The 22,934-nt window shown below is 38.6% G+C and overlaps 1 protein-coding gene across 1 annotated transcript in view; it reads left to right on the top strand.

Annotated features, from left to right (window-relative positions):
- The window catches only part of LOC131684585 (ankyrin-3-like), a 182,751-nt gene that overhangs the window by 51,426 nt on the left and 108,391 nt on the right, over nucleotides 1–22,934 (top strand). Inside the window, exon 3 of the mRNA XM_058967589.1 lies at nucleotides 7,706–8,384. Within this exon, the coding sequence (XP_058823572.1) occupies nucleotides 7,929–8,384 (456 nt within the window). The 5' untranslated portion in view covers nucleotides 7,706–7,928. The remainder of the gene's footprint in view (nucleotides 1–7,705; nucleotides 8,385–22,934) is intronic.

The raw sequence follows: 22,934 nt of genomic DNA, 5'->3' as shown, positions 1-22,934 counted from the left end.
CAGCAGCAGTCAATGGCATTACTGTATCTTTCATTTGAAATTAAGTTCGTAAAAATCGGTAGAGAATTCGTTGTGGAATGGGTGTGATATTAGCTTAGGAACTTGGCGGGTTCCCCGAGGGCGTCATGAACCGTCATAGGTGGCCAATGTGGTCAAAGCTGCTTTGATTGATCATTAGTGATCCAGACCCGCAAACTAGAGTAATGTTACATCAATTTTAATATGTTTTATTTGAACATTATGGTGGTACCAGTTTATATGGGAATTTGCTGTGTGACCGCACTTTTCAACCCGTAACTCCGGAACCGGAAGTCGGATCAACTAAAAATTCAATAGCAGCTTATGGGAGCGTTATACCTTTCAGATGAAACTAAGTTTGTGAAAATCGGTTCAGCCATCTCTGAGAAAATTGTGTGAGTTTAAATGACACACACACATACACACACACATACACACACACATACACACACATACATACACACACAGACATTTGCCGATCTCGACGAACTGAATCGAATGGTGTATGATACTCGGCCCTCCGGGCCTCGGTTAAAAAGTCGATTTTTACAGTGATTGCATAGCCTTTCTTTATATGAGAAAGGCAAAACGATGTACCTTCCAGTTTGTGCAGAATTTATTTATCAGCAGAACAGCAGAGGTTTACGAGTTACACCATATATTTGCGCTCTGGTTTGTTGAGGGAGGACAGAAACTCCAATGGGACCAACGGCGAATAGTGGTTTGAAATATAGCATAGCTGGCAGAAATGTATGATTTCTTGCGATTGCATCCCACAGTAGCGTTTCGAAATTGAATGCTTATAAGAAGGTGGGGGTGTTGAAATGAATTTTAATAAAATTAACCAATTATATGTTAATAATAAAAATCTATGGTCTTAATCAGCGTTCGTGTTCGTAACTAGCTGATACGAACACTGATGACTATAAGTAGTAATCAAAAAACTTACAGGTTAGAAAATGGTATACAGATTTTGAAGTACTAGTGTATCTATGGGATATAGCACAGGTGTTTTTTTATAATAGAGTGAAATTAAACCAGAACACAGTTCCGTAACTTACCCCAAGCAAGGATAGCACAACATAAATCACTCATTAATTATTTGACCTCTTTTGCATAGTGGACCAAATGTGCCTATATGTTCCATAAGAAATCAGTGGGATTTTCTACTATAGGGACCAAAATTATCTATTACGTCAGTACTGGTACCTGTTTTCCTAGCGCTTTCAAGTATTTCAAATGGTTTAAAAGCGATTTTGATTTGTATACTATCATATACGGTTTGAAAGCTTTTGACTAGCATACTAACTAACAACACTCGGAATACCAAAGTGGTTAAAACATCTTTCCTCACCACTCGAAAGTGAAGACGCTAAATCCCTCTGGATAAAGACTCGCTATCGTTTGTTCACCATTTATCTGTCAGTGTCATTCCAACAGAGTACTAGACCTGTGAATGGCCCACTTTCGAGAAGGATTCGAAGCGATTTTATTCAGATTGAGTCCTTTAGCCAGGTCTCGTACTTGATTGGAATGACACAGATAAGTGGTAAAGCCTAATGTTTAAAATAGATTTGTCTAAGTCCTTCTAAGTTCATAAGTTACTTGTAGTGATAATTGGCGACAGAGCTGCCTAGAAGACTGAAGACGCGATCAGATAGCAAGAACAGAGGCAGTTAGAGAAGAGCTTAAGGTGTTATTTCGGGTGGCCAGGAATACTTTCCGACCGTGAGATAGTGTTGAACAAGTCCACCGGCTATAAGGAGCTCTGCAGAGTAGTAGGCGCCAGCCTCTTGGACAACGCTTAGCGTGTCGTGTTGGCCAAGATCAAGGGTCCAACGACGCCAACTGAAAGGTGAGCTGACAAATTGAAGACTATCATGGAGGGACTCTCAGTGAAGCACGACCCAACCGCATGGTCGTCTACACCGTACATAGATTTTGACGGTGGAAATATTGGTGACAATCGGGTCTCCAACGACTTTACAGTAAAAAAGGATTTAAAGCTATGAAAGGTCCCGGTCCGGACGATATCCTCAGGACAGTACTATAGAAATGCCTGGAGTAAGGCTACCTACCAGGTGGGTGGAAGATCCACAAGCTAGTGCTGCTGCCAAAACCGGGGAAGCCATCAGGAGATCCAGCATCATATCGGCCTGGATACGCTTGGTGAACTTGTGGAAAGAGTCATGCTCAACAGGTTGATAAACTACACTGAAAGTGTGAACGGACTATCGTAGAAGCAGTTCGGATTCCTGAAAGGGATCTCAACAGTGGACGCTATTCGCACAGTCACTACGAGCGCGGAGAAAGCATTGAAGCAAAAGAGAAGGGGTGTTCGTTACGCCACCGTGGGTACGATCGACGTGAAGAACGCGTTCAACAGGGTGGCTATCGCCGTAGCGCTTGCACAGAGTGCGGGTCCCGGACTATTTGTGAAAGGTTCTGAAAAGTTACTTTTAGAACCGTGTACTGGTCTACGAGACGAACATGGGGCAGAGGTCGATTAGGATCACGGCGTGAGTATCTCAGTGCTCCATATTCGGCCCAACGCTCTAGAATACACAGAAAAAAATATTTTGTGATTTTAAATATATTTTCATGCACATATTTGGAGCATGAAGATAAATGTAAAATTAAGTTCCACCACAAATACACACAACTTGTGATGCTTTCTTCAGCGAATTTTGTTATAATTTCAAACGTTTAATGAAAATTACAGTTTCATTAAATGGGATACCAATGCACTTTAATGTATTTTCAAACCAATATTGCTGTAAAAATAAATGACCTGTAATATGACACGAACGAAAGTGTAAAATCATATGCTTTTTGATGCTACCATTGAGTGCATCGAATTGAACTTAATTTACAATCAATTTTTTGATTCAAGCTTTCTATGTTTACATTCGTATTGATTAACATGTCGTTCAAATTTCATTATTTTTTGGTGTATATACAGTACAATGGAGTGTTAACACTGCAACTGTCCACGGGAGTCGTCGAGATCGTCGGCTTTGCAGATAACGTTGTTCTGCCGATAGCTGGCATGACACTCGAGGAAGTAGAGATGGTGACGGCAGAATCAATACGCGTCGTGGAAACCTGGATGGGAGATTTCAAGTTGAAGCCTGGTGCGGGCGGACTCGTTGACTAAGTGGCAGCAAGAGTGGGACAACGCGTAGAAAGGACCCACCGACTCATCCCTGCTTGGGTGCATAGGAAGCATAGAGAGGTGAATTTCCATTTGACGCAGCATTTGTCCGGGCACGCATGCTTCCGGAAGTACCTGCATCGATTTGGACACGCTTCGTCACTTCTTTGCCTGCAGTGTGTGAACGTGCAAGAGACACCGGAAAACGTGGTCTTCGACCTAGGTAGAAGAACCAAGGGCATTCGAAGTGCCTTGTGTGACAGTTGGCAATATCGTCGTGGTACACGAGCATATTTTGCACTCTGACATCAGAGTGGTTACGAGTATACTCTCCGAGCTGTAGAGAAAGTGACGAAGAGACCAACAAAGTAGCGCCATTGATTAAAAAGCCGTCGCGAAAACAGAAATCGGATTTCGGGAGAAATTGCGCCGCCGGGGATCTTTTCGGCGGTGTAGACTAGGTCCATCGTCGAGGACCAGTTGAGTAGTACGCGATGTATCACTGGATTCCGGACCGACTTCGCCATCCTACAGGGTAGCTTGTGAGTAGGCTAGATCCACCACCGGGAATTAGACCGAGTAGACCGCGTCGAATCGCTAGCAGTGGATCGTTGGGGCATCAGTGAACCGGAAGCTACGCTCCACTCGGAATCGCTGGACAGACTTCAGCATCTGTTGGCTGGCCCGTTGAGTAGACTAGGTCCACCGCCATGGTCTAGATCGTGTAGATTGGGACGAAGCGGGGAGCTAAATGGCTCTCGTAAACGAACATCGGCATCGGGAGAAATCTACCGCTGCGGAATTCACAGTAGGGTAGATTCGCCGTCGTGGACTATCCGACAGAATCGTGACAAAAAGGGGGAGCTAATTGGCTCACGAAACAAACATCGGTATCGAGAGAAATTCTGTTGCCGTGGAACTCTCGGTCGTAGTAGGGCAGTTCACCGCCGGATAATATCCAGGTAGATCTCGATAAAGCTGGGAGCTAAATGGCTCAAGGAAGCGGATTTAGATGTCGGTAGAAATTTCTCCGTCGGGGAACTATAACTTGGGGTAGGGTGAGTTCACTGTCGGGGACAATCCAAGTAGATCGTGATAAGGCTGGGAGCTGAATGACGCACGGAAACAGGAGCTAAATGGCTCATGGAATCAGCATCCCAACGGCTCACGGGACGGCAGCTAAAATGGTGACGTAAAGATGGAGACAAAAAGTAAAAGTCGAGAGAGTTAACTCAAAACTGAAAGGTCAAGCTATTTCAGGAACTAAGTGAGGCTCCAAGATAGAGCAGAAGAAAGAGGTGCAACGAAAGCACAACGACCCCCCCACGAAGCAATAACATGATTTAGTTCAGTGTGAAAGAAGGGCGAAAAAAGCATTAGGAATGTTTCTAGTAGTTAGGCACGAAAGTGAGTCGTCAAAGCACTACAGACCAGCCTCTTGAATCCTTTTTAGCTTTACTATAAAAACACACATACATTGTTCCAAATCGTCGAGCTGAGTCGATTGGTTTAAAAGACTCGGCCCTGTGGGCCTCGGAAAAGAGAATAAAATATGGAATGTCAAAATTGACAGCAAATCAAATACAGAAGGCTTGTAAACTAATTATGTCGACACACAGCGGTATCAACGAATACCAAAAAATCATATTTCCACTATTAACACTTTGCGACGCAAATTTTTTCTATTGTTAATACTGTTATTTTTAGCTTTATATAGGTTTGCGGGGTCGCTGATTCTGATTCTGGTGTTAACGATTCAAAATGGCGGATTCACTATGGCGACTGTGCTGGCTAAATTTCATGTTTTTATATTGGCCTAAAACGACTTACAAGGGGGTTTTCAGGGTCACTGATTCTGATTCTGACATCGAAAAGGTAAAATTCAAAATGGCGGATCAAATATGGCGACTGCACTTGGGGACCATCCATAAATGAGGTAGCATTTTTGAGTGATTTTTGAACCCCTCCCCCCCCCACCTCCCTCGTAGCATTTTGTCACAAACCCCCTGGTAAAAAAATAAAAAAACGATTTTAGTTAGATGAAACGGTTTAGATTGTCGTAACATCAGGTCAACCCCTATTCCGCTTTAAAAAAGCTACGTAGCATGACATGACCTCCTACCCCGCTGTCGTCACACATCAAAATACAAAACTCTCCCATATAATGCTATGTCATTTATAGATTTCGGGTTTTTTATATTGGCCTAAAACGTCTTAAAAGGGGGTTTTCGGGGTCAGAATCTGATTCGTCGAAAATGTAAAATTAAAAATGGCGGATCCAATATGGCGACTGTGCTTGGCTAAATTGTATATTTTTATATTGGCCTAAACGTCTTACAAGACGTCGAAAATGTAAAATGGCGGATCCAATATGGCGACTGTGCTTGGCTAAATTTCATGTTTTTTTATATTGCCTAAACGTTTTACAAAAGGGGTTTCGGGGTCGCTGATTCTGATTCTGGCGTTGAAAACAAAAAATTCTAAATGGCGGATCCAATATGGCGACTATGCTTGGCCAAATTTCATGTTTTTATATTGGCCTAAAACGTCTTAAAAGAGGGTTTTCGGAGTCACTGATTCGGATTCTGACGTCGAAAATGTAAAAATCGAAATGGCGGACCCAATATGGCGTCTGTGCTTGGTGAAATTTCATGTTTTTTTTATATTGGCCTAAAACATCTTACAAGGGGGTTTCCGGTATCACTGATTCGGAATCTGACGTCGAAAATGCAAAACTCAAAATGGCGGATCAAATATGGCGACAGTGTCTAGCTAAATTTCATGTTTTTTATATTGGCCTAAAACGACTTACAAGGGGGTTTTCGGGTTCACTGATTCTGATTCTGACGTCGAAAATGTAAAATTCAAAATGGTGGATCCAATATGGCGACTGTGCTTGGCTAAATTACTTGTTTTTTTTAATATTGGCCTAAAACGTCTTACAAAGGAGTCACTGATTCTGATTCTTACGTCGAACATGAAAAATTAAAAATGGCGGACCCAATATGGCGACTGTGCTTGGCTAAATTTCATGTTTTTTATATTGGCCTAAACGTTTTACAAAAGGGTTTTCGGGGTCGCTTATTCTGATTCCGGCGTTGAAAATAAAAAAATCAAAATGGCGGATCCAATATGGCGACTATGCTTGGCCAAATTTCATGTTTTTATATTGGCCTAAAACGTCTTAAAAGTGGGTTTTCGGAATCACTGATTCGGATTCTGACGTCGAAAATGTAAAAGTCGAAATGGCGGACCCAATATGGCGTCTGTGCTTGGAGAAATTTCATGTTTTTTTTTATATCGGCCTAAAACATCTTACAACGGGGTTTCCGGGATCACTGATTCTCAATCTGACGTCGAAAATGTAAAATTCAAAATGGCGGATCCAATATAGCGACTGCTTGGCTAAATTACTTGTTTTTTTAATATTGGCCTAAAACATCTTACAAGAGCCAATTTCGTAAAAAAACGGTTGTCATTTTGTAGGCGCCATTTTGAATTTTCGAATTCTGGCATCAGAATCGTTATCAGTGACCCAAAAACTCATAAATCGAGTTTTATGCTCATTGTTACAAAATTCGCAAATTTCGTAAAAAAATGGCGCTAACTAGAACTCCAATAAAAACATGGGAGAAGCAGGTGGAACGTATACGTCCCACTGCGTCGCAAAGGGTTAATATCGAAACTTGTCGAGACGTGAACCGATCCAACGATGCTCACCAACTTGACTTACATCCATCCTGGCAAAACGGCTCACAGTATATTTTTTTCCTGATCAGGAAGTTAACAAATTTTCAAAAGTAATTCAAAACTCTCATGGGAGGGGTTTGAACCCTCAAAACCCTTCCCTTGCGCACGGGCCTGAAGAATCGTGAGCAAAATTAATGTTTCTAATTGTGCTCAACGTTTCTTCCATAAGACAAGGATAGCGCTGTTATTTGTAAAGATATTTCTTTTTTATGAACTATTGACGAATGACCTAACGGTTAAAACCCAAAATAAACAATACAATACAATTTTTTATGAACTGAAATCATGACTAGAGCTCATAAAAAACAAATCACGAGGAAAATCCGAAAAAAATCCGCTTATTGACACAAATTATGAGATCAATTTATTCCTCAAATCGATCGAATGTCGACATTATAAATGGTTTAATTAGATCACCATTTTTTGACATAAAAGTTTACTGTGTGATGCGAAACTATTCGTACTCGCAAATTGAATTAACAATAAATTCTCATTGTAAAATCATAGGCGCCAAACAGGCCCGCAACCCAATAAATTGCATGATGCTCTAGTTACTGGTTGTTGGTGGATGATTACCGTTGTGAAACTGCAGCAGAAACTACTTATGGAGATGGCACATTGCCATCGTGGTTGTCGGTAGGATTTTTGGCTAGCAATGTGAACATGTGAAATAGATTTCCATCAACAGGAGTGTTTGCCAAATTTGTTATTGTGTTGTATGCATGCAGTCTAAAGTTTTAGTCCATAAACTAACACGACCCTTCTCTTATTTTCTATTTTCAGGTGCTCCTCGCTTGGAAAGCAGTCAAATGTCGCTTTTAGCAAGCTATTAGATAAAATATTTGGACTAACCTATCGTGCTAACTTATACACTAGTTATTCTTACTACATAATTAAACCAGTATAAAGTTATCGTTACTACAAGCATCTGTTTACAAAACAAATTAAAATAAATTAAAGTCAGTGAAGTATAGTAAAATAGATTGTTGAACAACACAGCATCACGATGGCCCAGTTCGTAACTCACATCCAACCCACCATGATGGAAGCGTCACAAGGCCATTTTCCGCACCAGCATGGCCATGGTAAACAGCACGCATCACACTTGCCTCACAGTGGTCACAATATGCCATCACCTCCGACTAACCAGCATGCCCATGGCCACGGTCATCATTCGACGCAGGCTCAAAGTGGACACAATGGAAAATCTTCCAAAGCCCATCACTCCCATCAGCCGATGTCACCTAAATCGGCCGAACAACATCATCACCAGCACAGTGGTAGTCAGGAGCAACGGCAACAGTACCATCAGCAGTATCAACACCAGATGGCACAGCATCAGCAGCAAGTGCATCACCATCATCACCAGGAAAAGCCTCTGAAGCCCACACCAGGTGCGACGGGTGGAACGCACTATGGACAGCACCACCATCATCATCATCACCATCATCATACTGGTTCGGTAAGTGGTTAAATTGAAACTGTTCACATCTATGCAGACCACTCACGATACCTCAACAGCCTTTAGGGGTATATTCTTGCTAAGGTATCGGTTCCCGAATTTATCTTAGGCCTTCTTTTCATCCTACTCATTCGAATACATTAGCTAGAGTAGCGTGGTGATGGAAATGAAAAACATATAAGCAAAGATATTGATACCGATTTAAGCACAATCTAATGAATTATGTGATAAATATAGGACCATTTACCCTAGATCATTTGATTGTACCGGGGCTGGATTCTGGTTCGGTATGATGGTAGTTATGAAAATTGAGCTTCCTCTCATACCGTTGCGGTTCAGTAATCTTCTTCCCCCAATTAGGAAAACTATCAAACAAAGCCTTGGCACTACTATTACAATCTTCTGTTTCGACGGACTTCACAGCCAATTCTCAGCCTTCAACACAATTGTAGAATGCAGAGCCAGAATGCTCTGATCTTACTGACAGAAGGATTACGCTGGTACTGTTAATTAAAGAAAACTAGAAACTGTCCAACATATGCTGAGATGAGTTTACGTGACCGACAATGGTTTGTTTCTTCGTGATTGATAGAATGTAGTTAAGATGTGAACAGCAATTGAAATCCGGTCAACCAGTCAAAATTTGTCATCTCTGCTATCCTAATAGATATCAAATAAATTGTTCGCGGTACTGCAATGTTGTAGCAACCTTCAATATCTTAAAACTGATTTCTTTCACAAACACCATAATGCTAAACAATCACATACCAAATCGTGTTTGCCATTCTGAATGCTCAACTTTGCAGGATAACTTCAAATCGTTTTCGTTACGAAGTGTTTCGTAATGTTCACCGCGAAAACCTCCTCATAACAGTGCCAATTTGGCACTCAAATGTGCAGAATAGCAAATACTGCTGACGCTGCCAGCGATGCAGCGTCTTTATCAGCAAGAACAAGACAACTTTCTACACGACTCCTAACACTGAAGTCTAAGAAAAACGACATTTGGATTTGCTAGCACCGAATGCAGGTCAGCACACAGCAGTCACTTTTGCGCACCCCGCATTATTGGCTGAGAGCCGTTTTCCGCCTGGTGACACGTGGTTCCCCATTCCTGGTTCCGTTGCCTGCCTGCCTGCCTGCTTGATGCCTGCATCGGTCGATGGAAGCGTTGGCGACACGAAGTCGCCGTCACCGTTCATTTGCCAAGAGACGTGATAAACATTTTGACGTTGGATGAAATGGCCCCAATGAACATAGGAAAAATCAACTGGATGGTATGATGAGATAGTTCAATCCGAAGTTTGGCAGATGAGCTGTGTGGGTTGTTGGAATTATTATAGGAAGATCTGCGGATATTTTGCAGCAATCAAATAGTGCATTTTTCAGGTTTGTAATTTATGATGCTGTCCAAAATGCACATTATCTAGTGAAACAGCGATGTCCATTAGAAAATTGGTAACTGCTATCAATCGAAGGTTATTAGCGCGCTCTACTTCATATCTTCCTGCCGATCTACCTTTCAACTTTTAGAGCATAAGAATTTTTTAACTCTATACGAAACATTAAATTTTGACAATTTTTCTAACTACACCATGAAAATTATAAATCTGTTAAAAAATAGAGCACCGCGTGCACCATTACAAAAAGTGCGAAAAGAAGCCAACCTGCCCGCATTGATTGCCTTCATTGTTCAAGACTTTAAATTTTTTATATTGTATATTTACATTATTAATTCATGAATAATATACCTGCTCCGATCGAATTGTGAGTGGTAAATTGCCGACTGTGAATCCTTTCTAAATAATACTGCACAGTCGCCATCTTGTGATAAATTATAATGAAATTCATTCGAAATAATGAACGGGTGTTCCCCATCAGGCATAAATACGTTAGGCATACGGACGTTTGACATACGTACGTTAGGCATAATATACGTTAGGCATAAAGGGCGCTTTGCATAATGGACGTTAGGCATAAATTATCATGTTGAAGTATCCTTTACGAAAGTAACTTTTTGGTGGTGATAGCATCGGGTGGTAAGAGCGCAAATGTTTGAAATTTTTTGATGTTGTAGAATCACTCTGGAAGCTAATAGAAATCGATCAACATTTTATTCTATTGTAAATACCTCAAAAAAACTTAACTCAAATAAAAGATGTAGAACGAATGCACATCGAAATAAAATAGGCTAATACTCTTGTTTAAAATCGGTCAATTTTGTATTAAGGTATGAATAACGCACATCAACCTCATGCCCATGATTTTTGCAAACAAAATTTTTAAACTGATAAAACTTTTGATTTAGGCAGAATTTACTCAAAAAACAGGTAAGACCAGTAACTGGTACTATTAGAACTTAGAGCTGAAGCTATTTCTATTAGTCTAATATAACTCTGCTGGAGCAGTACTACCAGTGATATTTACAGTTAGCGTTGATGAATAAAATTTTGATATATCTTCATTATTTTCAACTGATAAAACGCATCAATTTGAACCGTCTTCGACTATCTTTTCCTAGCATATAGAACATTGAAAATTTTCTAGGAGAATTGTGTTGAGCACCGGAAGGTAAATATTGAGCAGCTTCCAGCACTGCGAAAGAAGCATCTTTCAAAGCGGGTTTTTCGTGTTTCTTGAACTCTACGGACACTACAAAAAGTTGGGCATGTAAGGGTTAACTTAGATTAGTTTTTCATGCGTGCAAGATGAAATTACCCAAGAAGAAAATATATATAACCTTGAAGAACAAAATTTTATTATTCATTCAACGAATATACGAATATTGCTGGTTCTATATTGATTGTCTCTCATATTCTTAAGCACAATGATTGTATTCTCGAAGCCATCGCAAATAGAACTACGGATTTTTTTTGATATGAGAGAAAGTTTAATCCTGTACTGTGACGAGTTACCGAAACTAAAAAGGTATCATCACAAACGTAGAATCCGTAACCAAATGTTGTTCCTGTACATAACACTGCCAGTTTCCATAGGATCCAAAACTTAATGTCTGTTCATTATTTTTTTAATATTTGGATGCAACTGTATTAGTAATTAATCTAAGAGGCTTTAAGTGTACTTGTGCCAAAACTGTGCATTTAATGAATCTTTTTTTCTTCATCTCGTCTACAGGAAAAAAATAAAAAAAGCTGCACTTGCAAGGGTTAAATAGGGTAATTTCGGGAGAGATGCCGCGACAGGAGAGATGCCGCACTTTCTATATCTTGTATATAGGGTCACTTATATACGGTAATATGATATTGCGAGTTTGTCTTTTGAAGAATTACAACACTGGAGATGTAAAATAATCCTTATTATTAACTTACAAAATTTTTATTAATGATTATGTGCGTCCAGTTGCATCACGGAGTGTCGAAAGTTTTTCAGTACCACATTAAAATTTCGTTTTTTAAATCGTTCGATTTTTTTTTGGTAACTCATGTATCGGTTGAGTAGCTGGGACCTTTTAGAAGGCATTCTGATCATGAGCACGATCATCCATAATTTCAGAGGAAAAAGTCGTCGTGCGGCATCTCTCCCATACAATTGGGAGAGATACCGCATCAAAATTTCGGGAGAGATGCCGCACTCGATGGCAGAGGATACGTAGCTAAAATGTATTTTTTTCACCTCGAAATGTCATTAAATGATCATTTGCGTCAGGTATAGATTATTAATAAGGTATATCCACAAACTAACGGACCTAAAATAGTGGCATATAGGAATATGAGTCTATTTATTTATATATTTGAACGGGCGATATGTATCTAAGTATTAGTTACTTCGGTTTATTCTTTAAAGTTTCAGGCACTAATTTTAGTAAACGCATTGATTTGTAGTGATGTCAGTCTTGGGCTAAAAATGAAAATTTCGACGAATTGATGCTTTTTAAAATGAATCATTCAAGAACAAACCAAAGTTATATAAATACATTGTTCGACGAAGCAACCAAAAACTGCTTTTAAGGAACCCCTACCAATATATCGCTCGTACAAACATATAAATAAACAGTACCCTTAATTAAGCTACTCCAATGAAACCGTTACACAAGGTTGCAAAAATAAAATATTTCTTAAAATGTTGAATAAAAAAATGTTTCTAGAAATGGTATTACCCCCTTAAGAAAAATTAAGGAGCTGGCCGATTTATAGGTGTAATCAAACTTCATGAAACTCAGCTGAAGACCCCTAATCACAAAAACATCAATGATAGCTTAAAACCCTTTTTTTCATCATTTTTCAGTTTGTGACCATAGTGCAGCATCTCACCCGCACATGCGGTATCTCTCCCGCAATGACCTTTTTTTTAAATGTTCATGGAAATTTTATGGATTTTTTTCCATGAAAAAAACCATTTCACAGTTTTTTCGAAACTTGTCGCAATTTTGTCAAACATTGAATGGTTAACTTCGATGCAGGATCGATTTTAAGAAATGTGCGGCATCTCTCCCCAAATTACCCTATCTCGCATGGTATTTTTCATTTTGGAGTCTCTCGCTAAAGTTATGCGAAGGTATGGTATAGCAAAGCGTCCTTTTTTTTACTCTGAAAAGAAAAAAACGAAATCACTATCAAAACGAAAGCCTTGCGATTATTTTTATATTTTTGTGAATTATGCCAATCGTCCATTATGCCAATAGTCCATTATATCTAACGTCCATTATGCTTAACGTACTTATGCCAAACGTATGTATGCCTAACGTACTTATGCCTAACGTATTTATGCCAAACGTCGCGCACCCCTTTTTTACAAACAATGTTCCAAAAAAAGGTTGAAATAGGTACAGTACCGTATGAAGTCGTATACAATTAAACATTCTCAGCTAACTATTATTAATAAAAGTTTGGTATTTTCGGAATGGGATTGATATGGCAGAAAATAGACGGAATGGGGTTGATACGGCAGACAATAGAAAGTTTCTCGTTGGAACCCAACCAGAAACTGGGAGATCACAGGTTCGATATCTGCTTGAGGATATATTTTTTCTCAGTGTGTCCAATAATAGGAGAATTTTCATTGCATCTTCATTCTCACTGTTCCGGTCATTCTTAATCTGTCTATTTTACATTGGACGCGTTCCTCAACAATATGTATTTTTTCGAAAAGGGATTGGATTGATCGAAAAGGGTTCATGACGGAGATCGATGTCTGCAGCCATTTAACAATCCAAGATAGCGACTTTCAGTTTAGATAGATTCTATATAACCTCAAAAACGTGTGTGTTTTTAGAATGAGATTTACGAGTAGATGACGGAAATAGATGTCTGACGTTATTGTGAAAACAAAGATGGAAATTTTCGGTTAAGATCCCGATCAGAACACCATAACAGAAAACTATCAAATTTATATCTCATGTTGATATTTATTACTCTCTGTGTTATCTTTATGATATATTGATCAGGAATGTAAGAAAACTTATATCAAGATTATATCTTCTGGTGCTATCATTAGATTAATTGATTTTACAGTAAGTACAGTCTTTTTAAAGCGAATTTTCGAAGCTTTTGATTTTTTTATTTGGATTTTCACAATTCCGCATTTTGAGTATAGACAAGTTTTAGATGCAAGTGGTCGGAGAACTTGTCAGTGAGGTGTTTGATTGACTTACTTGGTTTCAGTTGGATTAAGAGAGGACATTTCCTATTTTCTGAGACACTCTTCTGACACATAACTTCGAGTAGGAGGCGTATGATTAAAATGTTAAAGCCATTATTATAAAAAGCTTTGAAATCGTGAAGTTATCAAAGAGCTTTTTTTTTATAAAGATTATAATTTTCCTATAAAATTTATTTCGAAGAATATGCAGGAAGTATCAAGCAGTCCAAATGAAAGAAACGCGAATTGAAATCAAATTGCACTGGTTTATTTAGTCTTCCCCATATCAAAAATGCCAATAATAAATCCCTAAAAGAGATTTATTTTGAAACCTCAAAACTCATTTGTTGCTTTGAATCTATGCGGAATCCTAAATTTGTATACTTCGTGAAATCATTTCCGTAAAATATCCGCTCAATGTTACCATGTCGCATCAACATTATTTCTAAAAACCATGTAAAACACGTTAACGTCCAAGGGAAGCGCCAAAGCGCACTATTTAGAATCTAAAAATAGCCCCTCTTTCCTAATCTGAAAAGACATTATAAAGCTATTCAGTCTATCGTCATACAGGCAGCTGTATTAGTGAGTGAAACTGAATAAAAACAAAGCGTATGACACCAGGAAAATAAACAGCACTTAGGCTTGGGCAAGGTTCAATGTGTGCGTTCTGGAAACGTCTTCTGCATCTATAATCGTTTTGCCCTTGACGGATGCGTGGAATGTTATGCTAACATTAAACCTCAGTCGAAAACAACGTCGTTGGTTCATGCAGGAAACTTCCCCATCAAACTCAGAATACCCAGGTTCAAAGCGGCAATAAGGACAAATAATAATCTGCTTGTCATATACTCACAATATAACAATCAGCCAGCAGGTATGCAATCGTTTGGCAATGCTATAAAAGCTTTTGCTGCAGGAAGCTTTTTGCTCCAAAGCAAAAAGCGCCCTAATGTATGCTTTATTTTTCTCGTATTCTATTTTTAGACGTGCACGCTAAAATCATTGATATTATACAATAAGTAATACAAGCTATGTTGGGGTCAATTATGCTATCTCAAGTTGTTATGATCGTGTTATATTGCTATCAGCATTTGTTATAAATGTGATATTCGTAGACAATTTTTGGTTAGAATTTTTGTTATTTTAACACCTAACGGTTTCTACTTTATAACAAAATTTGATAGGAAATTTTTCGTAACAAAATATCAGCATGAGTTATAATTGTGTTATTTCCTTCTGGTCGGGATAAATTTACAGTGGGGAATCCGGGGCTAGTTGGCTGAGGTCCCATTTCTTCGTTTCTATTAGCTATATGGTGCTGTCTCGTTGTGTACTTCAAGTAATGTGAAATACGTTTTCCAATGAGTTTATAGTGAAAACATTTTGGTTTGTAGAAGTTATGGGCGATATTGTGTTTTCGAGCATACTAAGTATTTTTTCTTAATTTTTGAGTTAATTAAGGTGATTTTTAATCTATAGCGCGAATTATTATATTTCGTGCAAACACCTTTCAATATCTGCATAGATAGTACACCTATTTACAAAGAAAAGTTGTTTTTTAAACACTTTTTATAAAATGTGTTTTTAGTTTTTCAGTGTTCATGAGCTTTTGATTTTTGTCAGAATCACATACTACAATTTGCAGACGAGACAGGCAATGTCGCCCACTAAAACACTGCACTAGGCCAATTGTAGCGGGCCGTGATTCGGAATGTGATATTCATTGTACGGTTCAGGTATATGCGGGCGTAGGGACTCGCGATCGCGTGTATCATCGCGAAGAGCTCGAGCATTCGTACGTTAACGTGTTCGATCGCGTGTGCGTTTGTATGTCGCGTGTGCTAACGTGTATGTAACTTCGCGTGTATGAATTCTATTTTATAACCGTGTGCCTTTCGCATATTCGCGTGTGTTCTTGGATAATGGCGCGCGGACCGTGAGTCTAATACTTTATTTTTTGGTGTACTGCTAAGATGTTAAAAGAGTGTGAGATCTTCCATATCACTAGAGTGCCCGGTGATGTCGCCATGGAACGTGTTGTCTAGTAGATATGTGCTTTATTTTTTTTAGTCCTACTGAATGTATGGACCTAAGTTATTAGGACAGAGAGTGATGGTTTCCAGACGTGACCGATTCATGAGCGCGCGAAAACGGACGTTTGTAGGTTCGTGTTTGAGACAGCATTTGAAACTTCGTGAGTGCTAAAACGTTCTCCTTATTACCGGCGTGTTATTAAGTTTGCGCGATCGCAAACGTAGGTGTGCGTTGTTAATCGCGAAGGGCTTAAGCGTTCGTACGTTAACGTGTTTGTCACGTGTGCTCGTGTTCATGTGACTTCGCGTGTACAAGGCTGAATTTTGTAACCGTGGGGCATTTCCTATATACGCCTGCGTTCTTGGATGGTCACGCAGACCTTCATTCTGATAGTTAGTTTTTGGTGTACAATTCACATTCTGACAGGGAGTAAGTTACCCCACATCACTAGAGTCCTCGGTCATGTCGCCATATAACGTGGTGTCCAGTGGATATGAGAGCTTTCTTATTTCTAATTCATCCAATTGAAGGCATGGACTTAGTCTGCTGACATCAAGAATGGAAACATCCGCAAGTGACCGATTCATGATAGTGCGAGTGCGGGAGTTTTTAGGCTCACGCTTTAGACCGCGTTTGAAAATTTATAGGAGCTGAGACATTCACTTTATCACTGACATGCCATCATGTTTACTAGATCGCGGGTGTAGATGCCGGGGATGATCGCGAAGGGCTCAAACATTTGTATATTAACGTGTTTGTCACGTGTATGTGACTTCGCCTGTATAACTTCGATTTTATAATGACGTAGTGTGTAGTTTTGCTTGACCGCGCGCGGACCGTGATGCTTAATTTTTAGTATATGGTACAGATGGTAGTCCGTTTCCCTATGGGGAAACTTGAGTTCCAGGTCATGTCACCATGAAACGTGTTGTTTAGTGAATATGAGCGTCACTTTTTTGATTGGTTCAAATGAAGGCATTAGTCCAGACTGGTAAAACTTTCGGACGTGACCGTTTCATGATCGCGCGTTCTAGTTGGCGCTGACATCTAATTACGAATTCATTCTTTTAATCATCCCTAAGAAGATGTAAGAAGTACAACTAGCACAAAAATATGCGAATTTGTTAATTACTTATTACTTATTAGTTTACAATTTTCGTATTCGTGAACAGAATAAGGCGATATTTCACCTACTTCGACCAGCAATAAAAAAGCAACCATACGATGTAACATTGTTTGCTCTCCAACTTTTCTCGACATGACAGCATTGGATCTCATCTTTTCGCGGTATAATATGAGATGATATTTTCGCGCCTAATTTAAAACTGCCGAATAACTAATGGTTTCGTGAAAATTCACAAAAATGAGTAGATACAGATCCTTAAAATGAAAATACTGCAAAAATGTGAGGAAATAAATTCTATAATGTAATATATTCATAGTTTTTCTTGAACTTAATTTATCACGAGGTTCGAAGCTGCGAAATTATCACGCTTCCATACTGCATTGTCAGCAAATTCTCACAATTTCTTGAAAGGTAAAAAGTTGGGTCCGTGCCTACTAAGGATGAAAAGGCTGTGCGATAAACTGCTTGTCGTGAGAATGAGCGAATATTTGAACCTCTGCTTATTAGTTATAAACAATTAAAACTCATTCGTTTACAATAAATTCATCTGTGTCTGAACTAAAAGTCCTAGAGATCTGAAATTTTTTGCAAGTATCTCAAACATTGAACTAAATAATAGATTTTTTGCAGAATTTTTCGTAGGTTAGTTTCTCCGAAACAAATTATCAAAATATGCAAAAAAGGAGTTTATTATTATGTTGGTCTATGAAAGATTATGAGACACAGGGATAACTTCTCAACTAGCATAAAATAGATCATGTGGCTTTTGAGGTCGCTAATTACGATTCTGATAACAGAATTAGAAAATTCAAACTGGCGGCAATTTTTTACGAAATTTGCGAATTTTGTTTAAATGAGCATAAAACTTGATTTACGAGAGTTTTTGGGGTCGCTGATTATGATTCTGATGTCAGAATCAGAATCAGCGACCCTAAAACCCCCTTTGTAAGACGTTTTAGGCCAATATAATGGCGCCATATTGGATTCGCCATTTTGTATTTTACATTTTCGCCGTCAGAATCAGCGACCCCAAAAACCTAGATAAAGCTAAAAATAACAGTATTTACAATGAAAAAAAAAATCGCGTCGCAAAAAGTTAAACCTACCTTAAAAGGTTGACGAATCAGCCGCAAAATCTGACAAAAGTTCGAAATTCCGTGCTGGTTTCAATGCAATGCTTTTCAATTTTTCCTCAAGGTGCACATAAAGTTTTATTAAATATAGGTAATGATAACTCACTGACGTGAAACCGCAATGTTCCGACTAAACCTTCAACTTTCTTGGTAGCACCAATTCCTGTGTACCTACCACGATATAAGCTCAATTGATTTACTGATTGTTTTTCACGATCGTGCAACATTGCTGCAAATTTTCGCCAAGGACGAAACGATGGAAGCAACATTGTGCAAAGCGTATCTTAATTGCGGTCAATTATTTCAATGTTGGAAACCGCAAACCTTTTGCGTGAATAGAAACCGTTTACGGGGAGATCTTTATCACGTTGAAAACCGGAGGTAAATTTGCATATATCCACTATTTCTGCCATCGATTTTCTTCCAGGTAGATAACTTTTCTAGGTTTTCTGCATTTACCTTCTGGTGTGCAGACCGAATGTGTGGTGTGGCCTTTGACAGGTATCCGCGTTGTATAATCTGAATACACGGTACAGTCTAACGTTTTGTAGTGCTAACATATACAGTACCGAACGTTTATTTCCACCTTCCTCGCTACAGGTGAAGGATTACGTTTCAAAGCTGCTCTATTTAGTAGACTAACGGTGCAGCAAGTGTAACTTTCTTATTGCTTCAATGGCAGAAATAGGGATTTTTCGATGATGAACGGTTTAAGATGATTCATTCTAAAATATTTTGAATTGCTAAGTAATGCGCAAATTGAAACAGTCCGGCTTGAACCTTCGTTCGGTCCAGTCACAAATCTTGATAGCTCCTGGTTTACCTAGATATTTTCAACAGCAACAGTCGTTCTCATCTGTACTACCTGTATTTTTTCGACAATCAATCTTTCTCAAGACTAAAACATTTTCAAATAATAATTTTAGCCTAAAGAAATATTTAATTCTTTCAACACGTCTGGGCCTTCCAGAAAGGGAGCGTGCCAATTATTAAAAGAAAGCGAAAAAAGGTAATTTCTCCATCCGAAAATCCAATTGATTGTAGCAACTCATTCGATGTTTTATCCAAATGTGAAACAGAAGTTTGTGAATTTCCTCCCGCTGTGCGTAATGCCAAAGTGAAGAAACAGACGTGAAAGCCTCTTTTCACGTCTGTTTCTTCTCTGGCCGAAGATGAGAATATCGACTTCTCCAGTATCTTGTGAAGAAGTTACATAAATTTTATTCATATGGTTTCAAAACAGATAGACCATTCAAGGCTGTCTAGAAAGGGTTACCGCAAGTTTGGAAGAAATATCCAAAGAAATTGAAAAATTTACTTGGCTTTTCTCCTTCACAAGTTATTCTTGTGAAAAGAAAGTCTAGTGGCACTAACACGCCAGCACGCTCTGGAATTATTCATGAGTTTTATTTAATTCATTTTAACCGTAATGAAGTTAATTGAAAGTATTAGAAGAAGCACGTTTTATGTTCCTCGTACGATATTCGTTCCAATTTATCTGCTAGCTGGTACTGAGAGTTCCTCGGCGGTGGAATTTCTCCCGCTACTGATGCCCAATTTTGCGAGCTATTTAGCTGTCAGCCATTTCGATGGATCGACGGTAAAATTTCTCCAGACAACGATATCTCGATTTTGTCCGACTTTGTGTTTTTCCTCCGTAGCTCCTGTTGCTAGCCCGCTGACCGACTTTTGCTGTGTAACTGGTCTACTCACAACTGTTGTTAATATAGAAACTTGTCGAAACGTGGACCGATCTAGAGAAACCGACCAACTTGCAATACATCCCTTTCCAGCCAACCTTAAAAGGTTTCTTCCTTGGTTTCTTCAATGACTTGTTTTTAGAGTTACTGAATTTAAATTACATTTTATGTTTCCAAACGGCTCGCCGTATAATCTTTTTCTCCTGAACAAGAAATTAATCAATTTTTAAAAGCAATTCAAAACTCTCCTGGGAGGGGTTTGAACCCCTAAAACCCTCTCCTTTCGCACGGGCCTGGTGTCACAGATCCAATGGAATTTCCGTGACAATCGGCATTATCACACACATTGACTATTTCTCAGTTGATTTTACCATAAGAGATTGAGCGATGAAAATGTGACCCCTTAAAATCTTTTTTTTCATTTTTCATTTGTCATACATTGATTTATCGTAAATACTTTGTTTTCAGCACTCTTAGAACTTTGCATGGCGCATATTTTTGCTGAAGTAACAAAGTTATTATCTCGTCTATTTGAAATTTTATGAACGATTTTGTTGAAAAATGCATCATTTTTTTAAATTTATTTATTATTTTACAGAAATAATGCTCTCGCAGTATTTTTACTCAAAACTAGAAAAGTTCCGATCTTTCAAATGAAGTTAAAAGATTGAACATCAATTCCACAGTGTTCCAGAATGCAAATTCAGCAGGAATTTTGAATTTTTTCTAAAACTAAACAACTTAGGCTCATTCAGTCTACTTTCTACTTCTGCCCAAGTCAGACGTACAATCGAACCAAGTGAACAAAAACTAGCAACCTCTCGATCTAGTGTGCATTGTCTCGAGAACAAAGGAAACTTTTAATTTTTTCTTGCCATCATGAGTAAAGTTGACGAAAAATCTCTGCTCCGACCGAACGCGGTCGTTGACTTTAAATTCTGTTCAATAAAATTGAGTTTTCGTGAAGTGGAATACCTGCTGAAGGTGAAGATGCAGCTTAGGCTCAAGGAGGTTATGTATCTACAGTATTATCATCTTCGTAATGTCGTACTCATATCATTCAACACGTTAGCACAAATCGAACGTTTCGTTTTGCAGAACAACTTAAAGCACGTGGCTCAAAGTGATAAATTTGGAATTAAGATTCCCGTGTATATAGAAAAAGTCTATGTAGATGTAAAGTTACATGACCTATCACCACGTACCCCTCCTGATCTAATCGCAAAATACATGTCGCGATACGGCGAAGTAGAATCAGTTACACGTGATACGTGGAGAAATTTCTTCCCGGGTACACCTAACGGTGTTCTTGTGGTGAGGATGCGGATCGAAAAACCTATCCCCTCCCACTTGACTATAAAACTCAAAACCCACGAAGCTACTATTAATCAAACTACGTTATGCACCCATGAGGGGCAAACTCCCACGTGCATGTATTGTAATCAAACAGCACACCACGGACAACCTTGCGCGGAAGATACAGAGGAGAATGCACCTCTACCGATTGCCAACGAATCCACGGTAAACCAACCCAAAAAAGAGTTTTAAATACCAATACCTGAACCACAAACGGTTGCCAAATTTGTGGCAGCTGTTCAGTCCATATTAACAACTGTCAAAGCAGCATCCAGCACTCCAGAAACCACTGTAAGCAACATCGGTGATGAAGATAATAGCAATGACGACGGATTTACATTGGTCACCCGTAAGTGCAAGAAGCAGGAAAGAACATCTGGTCGCAAGCACCAAGGCACTTTTAACGATGATGACCTTAATGTGGAGGACAGGAGAGAATTAAATGGTCCCCATGACGCAGTAGGCGAGCCGCGAAAGAAGGTCTCCGCTCGCAATAAAAAGTTGCGCGCACGAGATCCAACGGACAATCAATAATATTTGTTTTATTTTTATTTTTTACATATTGTAAACACATAAAAGATCCACGGCTCCGTTAAGCTACCGCTATGAGCCGTGTCAAATAAACGACATAAAAAAAAACTTAGGCTCATTAAGTCTTTGGAGAAGTTTTCGTAGTTTGTGAGGCCCTTCTTTTTGTTAAAACAACAATCAGGGTGGTTCTAATTTTACCAAGATCAAAAAATTAACATTTTGATCAGCGAAGTTGTAGAACGACAAATTTTGAAAAAGTTAGCTCTAGTTGTCATACTTTTCATTTCACAACATATTTAAAATCGAAGATTAGGGTGTTTCTTAGAAAAACTATTTTATTCAAATAACGTTTGCGGTATTCATTTAAAACAAAAGTAGTCTTCAGACAACTTTAAGATTGTTTTAAGGCGAATAACTTGTTTCATGGCACCACATATCTAACTATTTTTGTTGAAAAGCTATGAGCACTTTTTCGCTAAAATTGGGTTTTTTTGGCATAACAATATAACTTTTTGGGGCAAACAAAAGATAATTCTTTTTCAACTATAAATAAAGTCTTGATTAGAGTTATAATTGGGCAAAAAGTGACGAATACGATATTTTGTTACATTTCGTAAAGTTGAGTTAAAATAATCTATTTTTGATATATTAAGTGCTTATATCTTTTGAACGAAGGAAGCTAGAGTTTTGATGTGTTAGAAGAAAATATTCGGCTTCAAAAGCTTCGAAAATCATCAGAAGGATAGGTTGGAAAAAAATGAAAACTGAAAAAGTTATATTAAAATATTGTTTTTTTCATGAATTGACCCTTTGTAATACACACCAAAAAAATCTGAATGTTATCATTGACGTAATTCTAAACTTGCCACAATCTAACAAGCCGAAGTGACGGAATATAACAGTGTTCTGTTTAATTTTACATGAAAGATGTATTTCCATGCGCAGTGCCAAAAAATTACATCCTTCAACATTTTAAACAAACGCCATATGTGGAGTAAAATTACGTGCCTCGAAAAAAATCAACGACATGTAAAATTAAAATCAAATGTAAAACTATGTCATTTTTGAT

Source organism: Topomyia yanbarensis, chromosome 2 (genome assembly GCF_030247195.1).
Source record: "Topomyia yanbarensis strain Yona2022 chromosome 2, ASM3024719v1, whole genome shotgun sequence".
NCBI lineage: Eukaryota > Metazoa > Arthropoda > Insecta > Diptera > Culicidae > Topomyia > Topomyia yanbarensis.
Note: the sequence above shows the minus strand (reverse complement) of the source record. Positions and strands in the feature narration are given on the sequence as shown.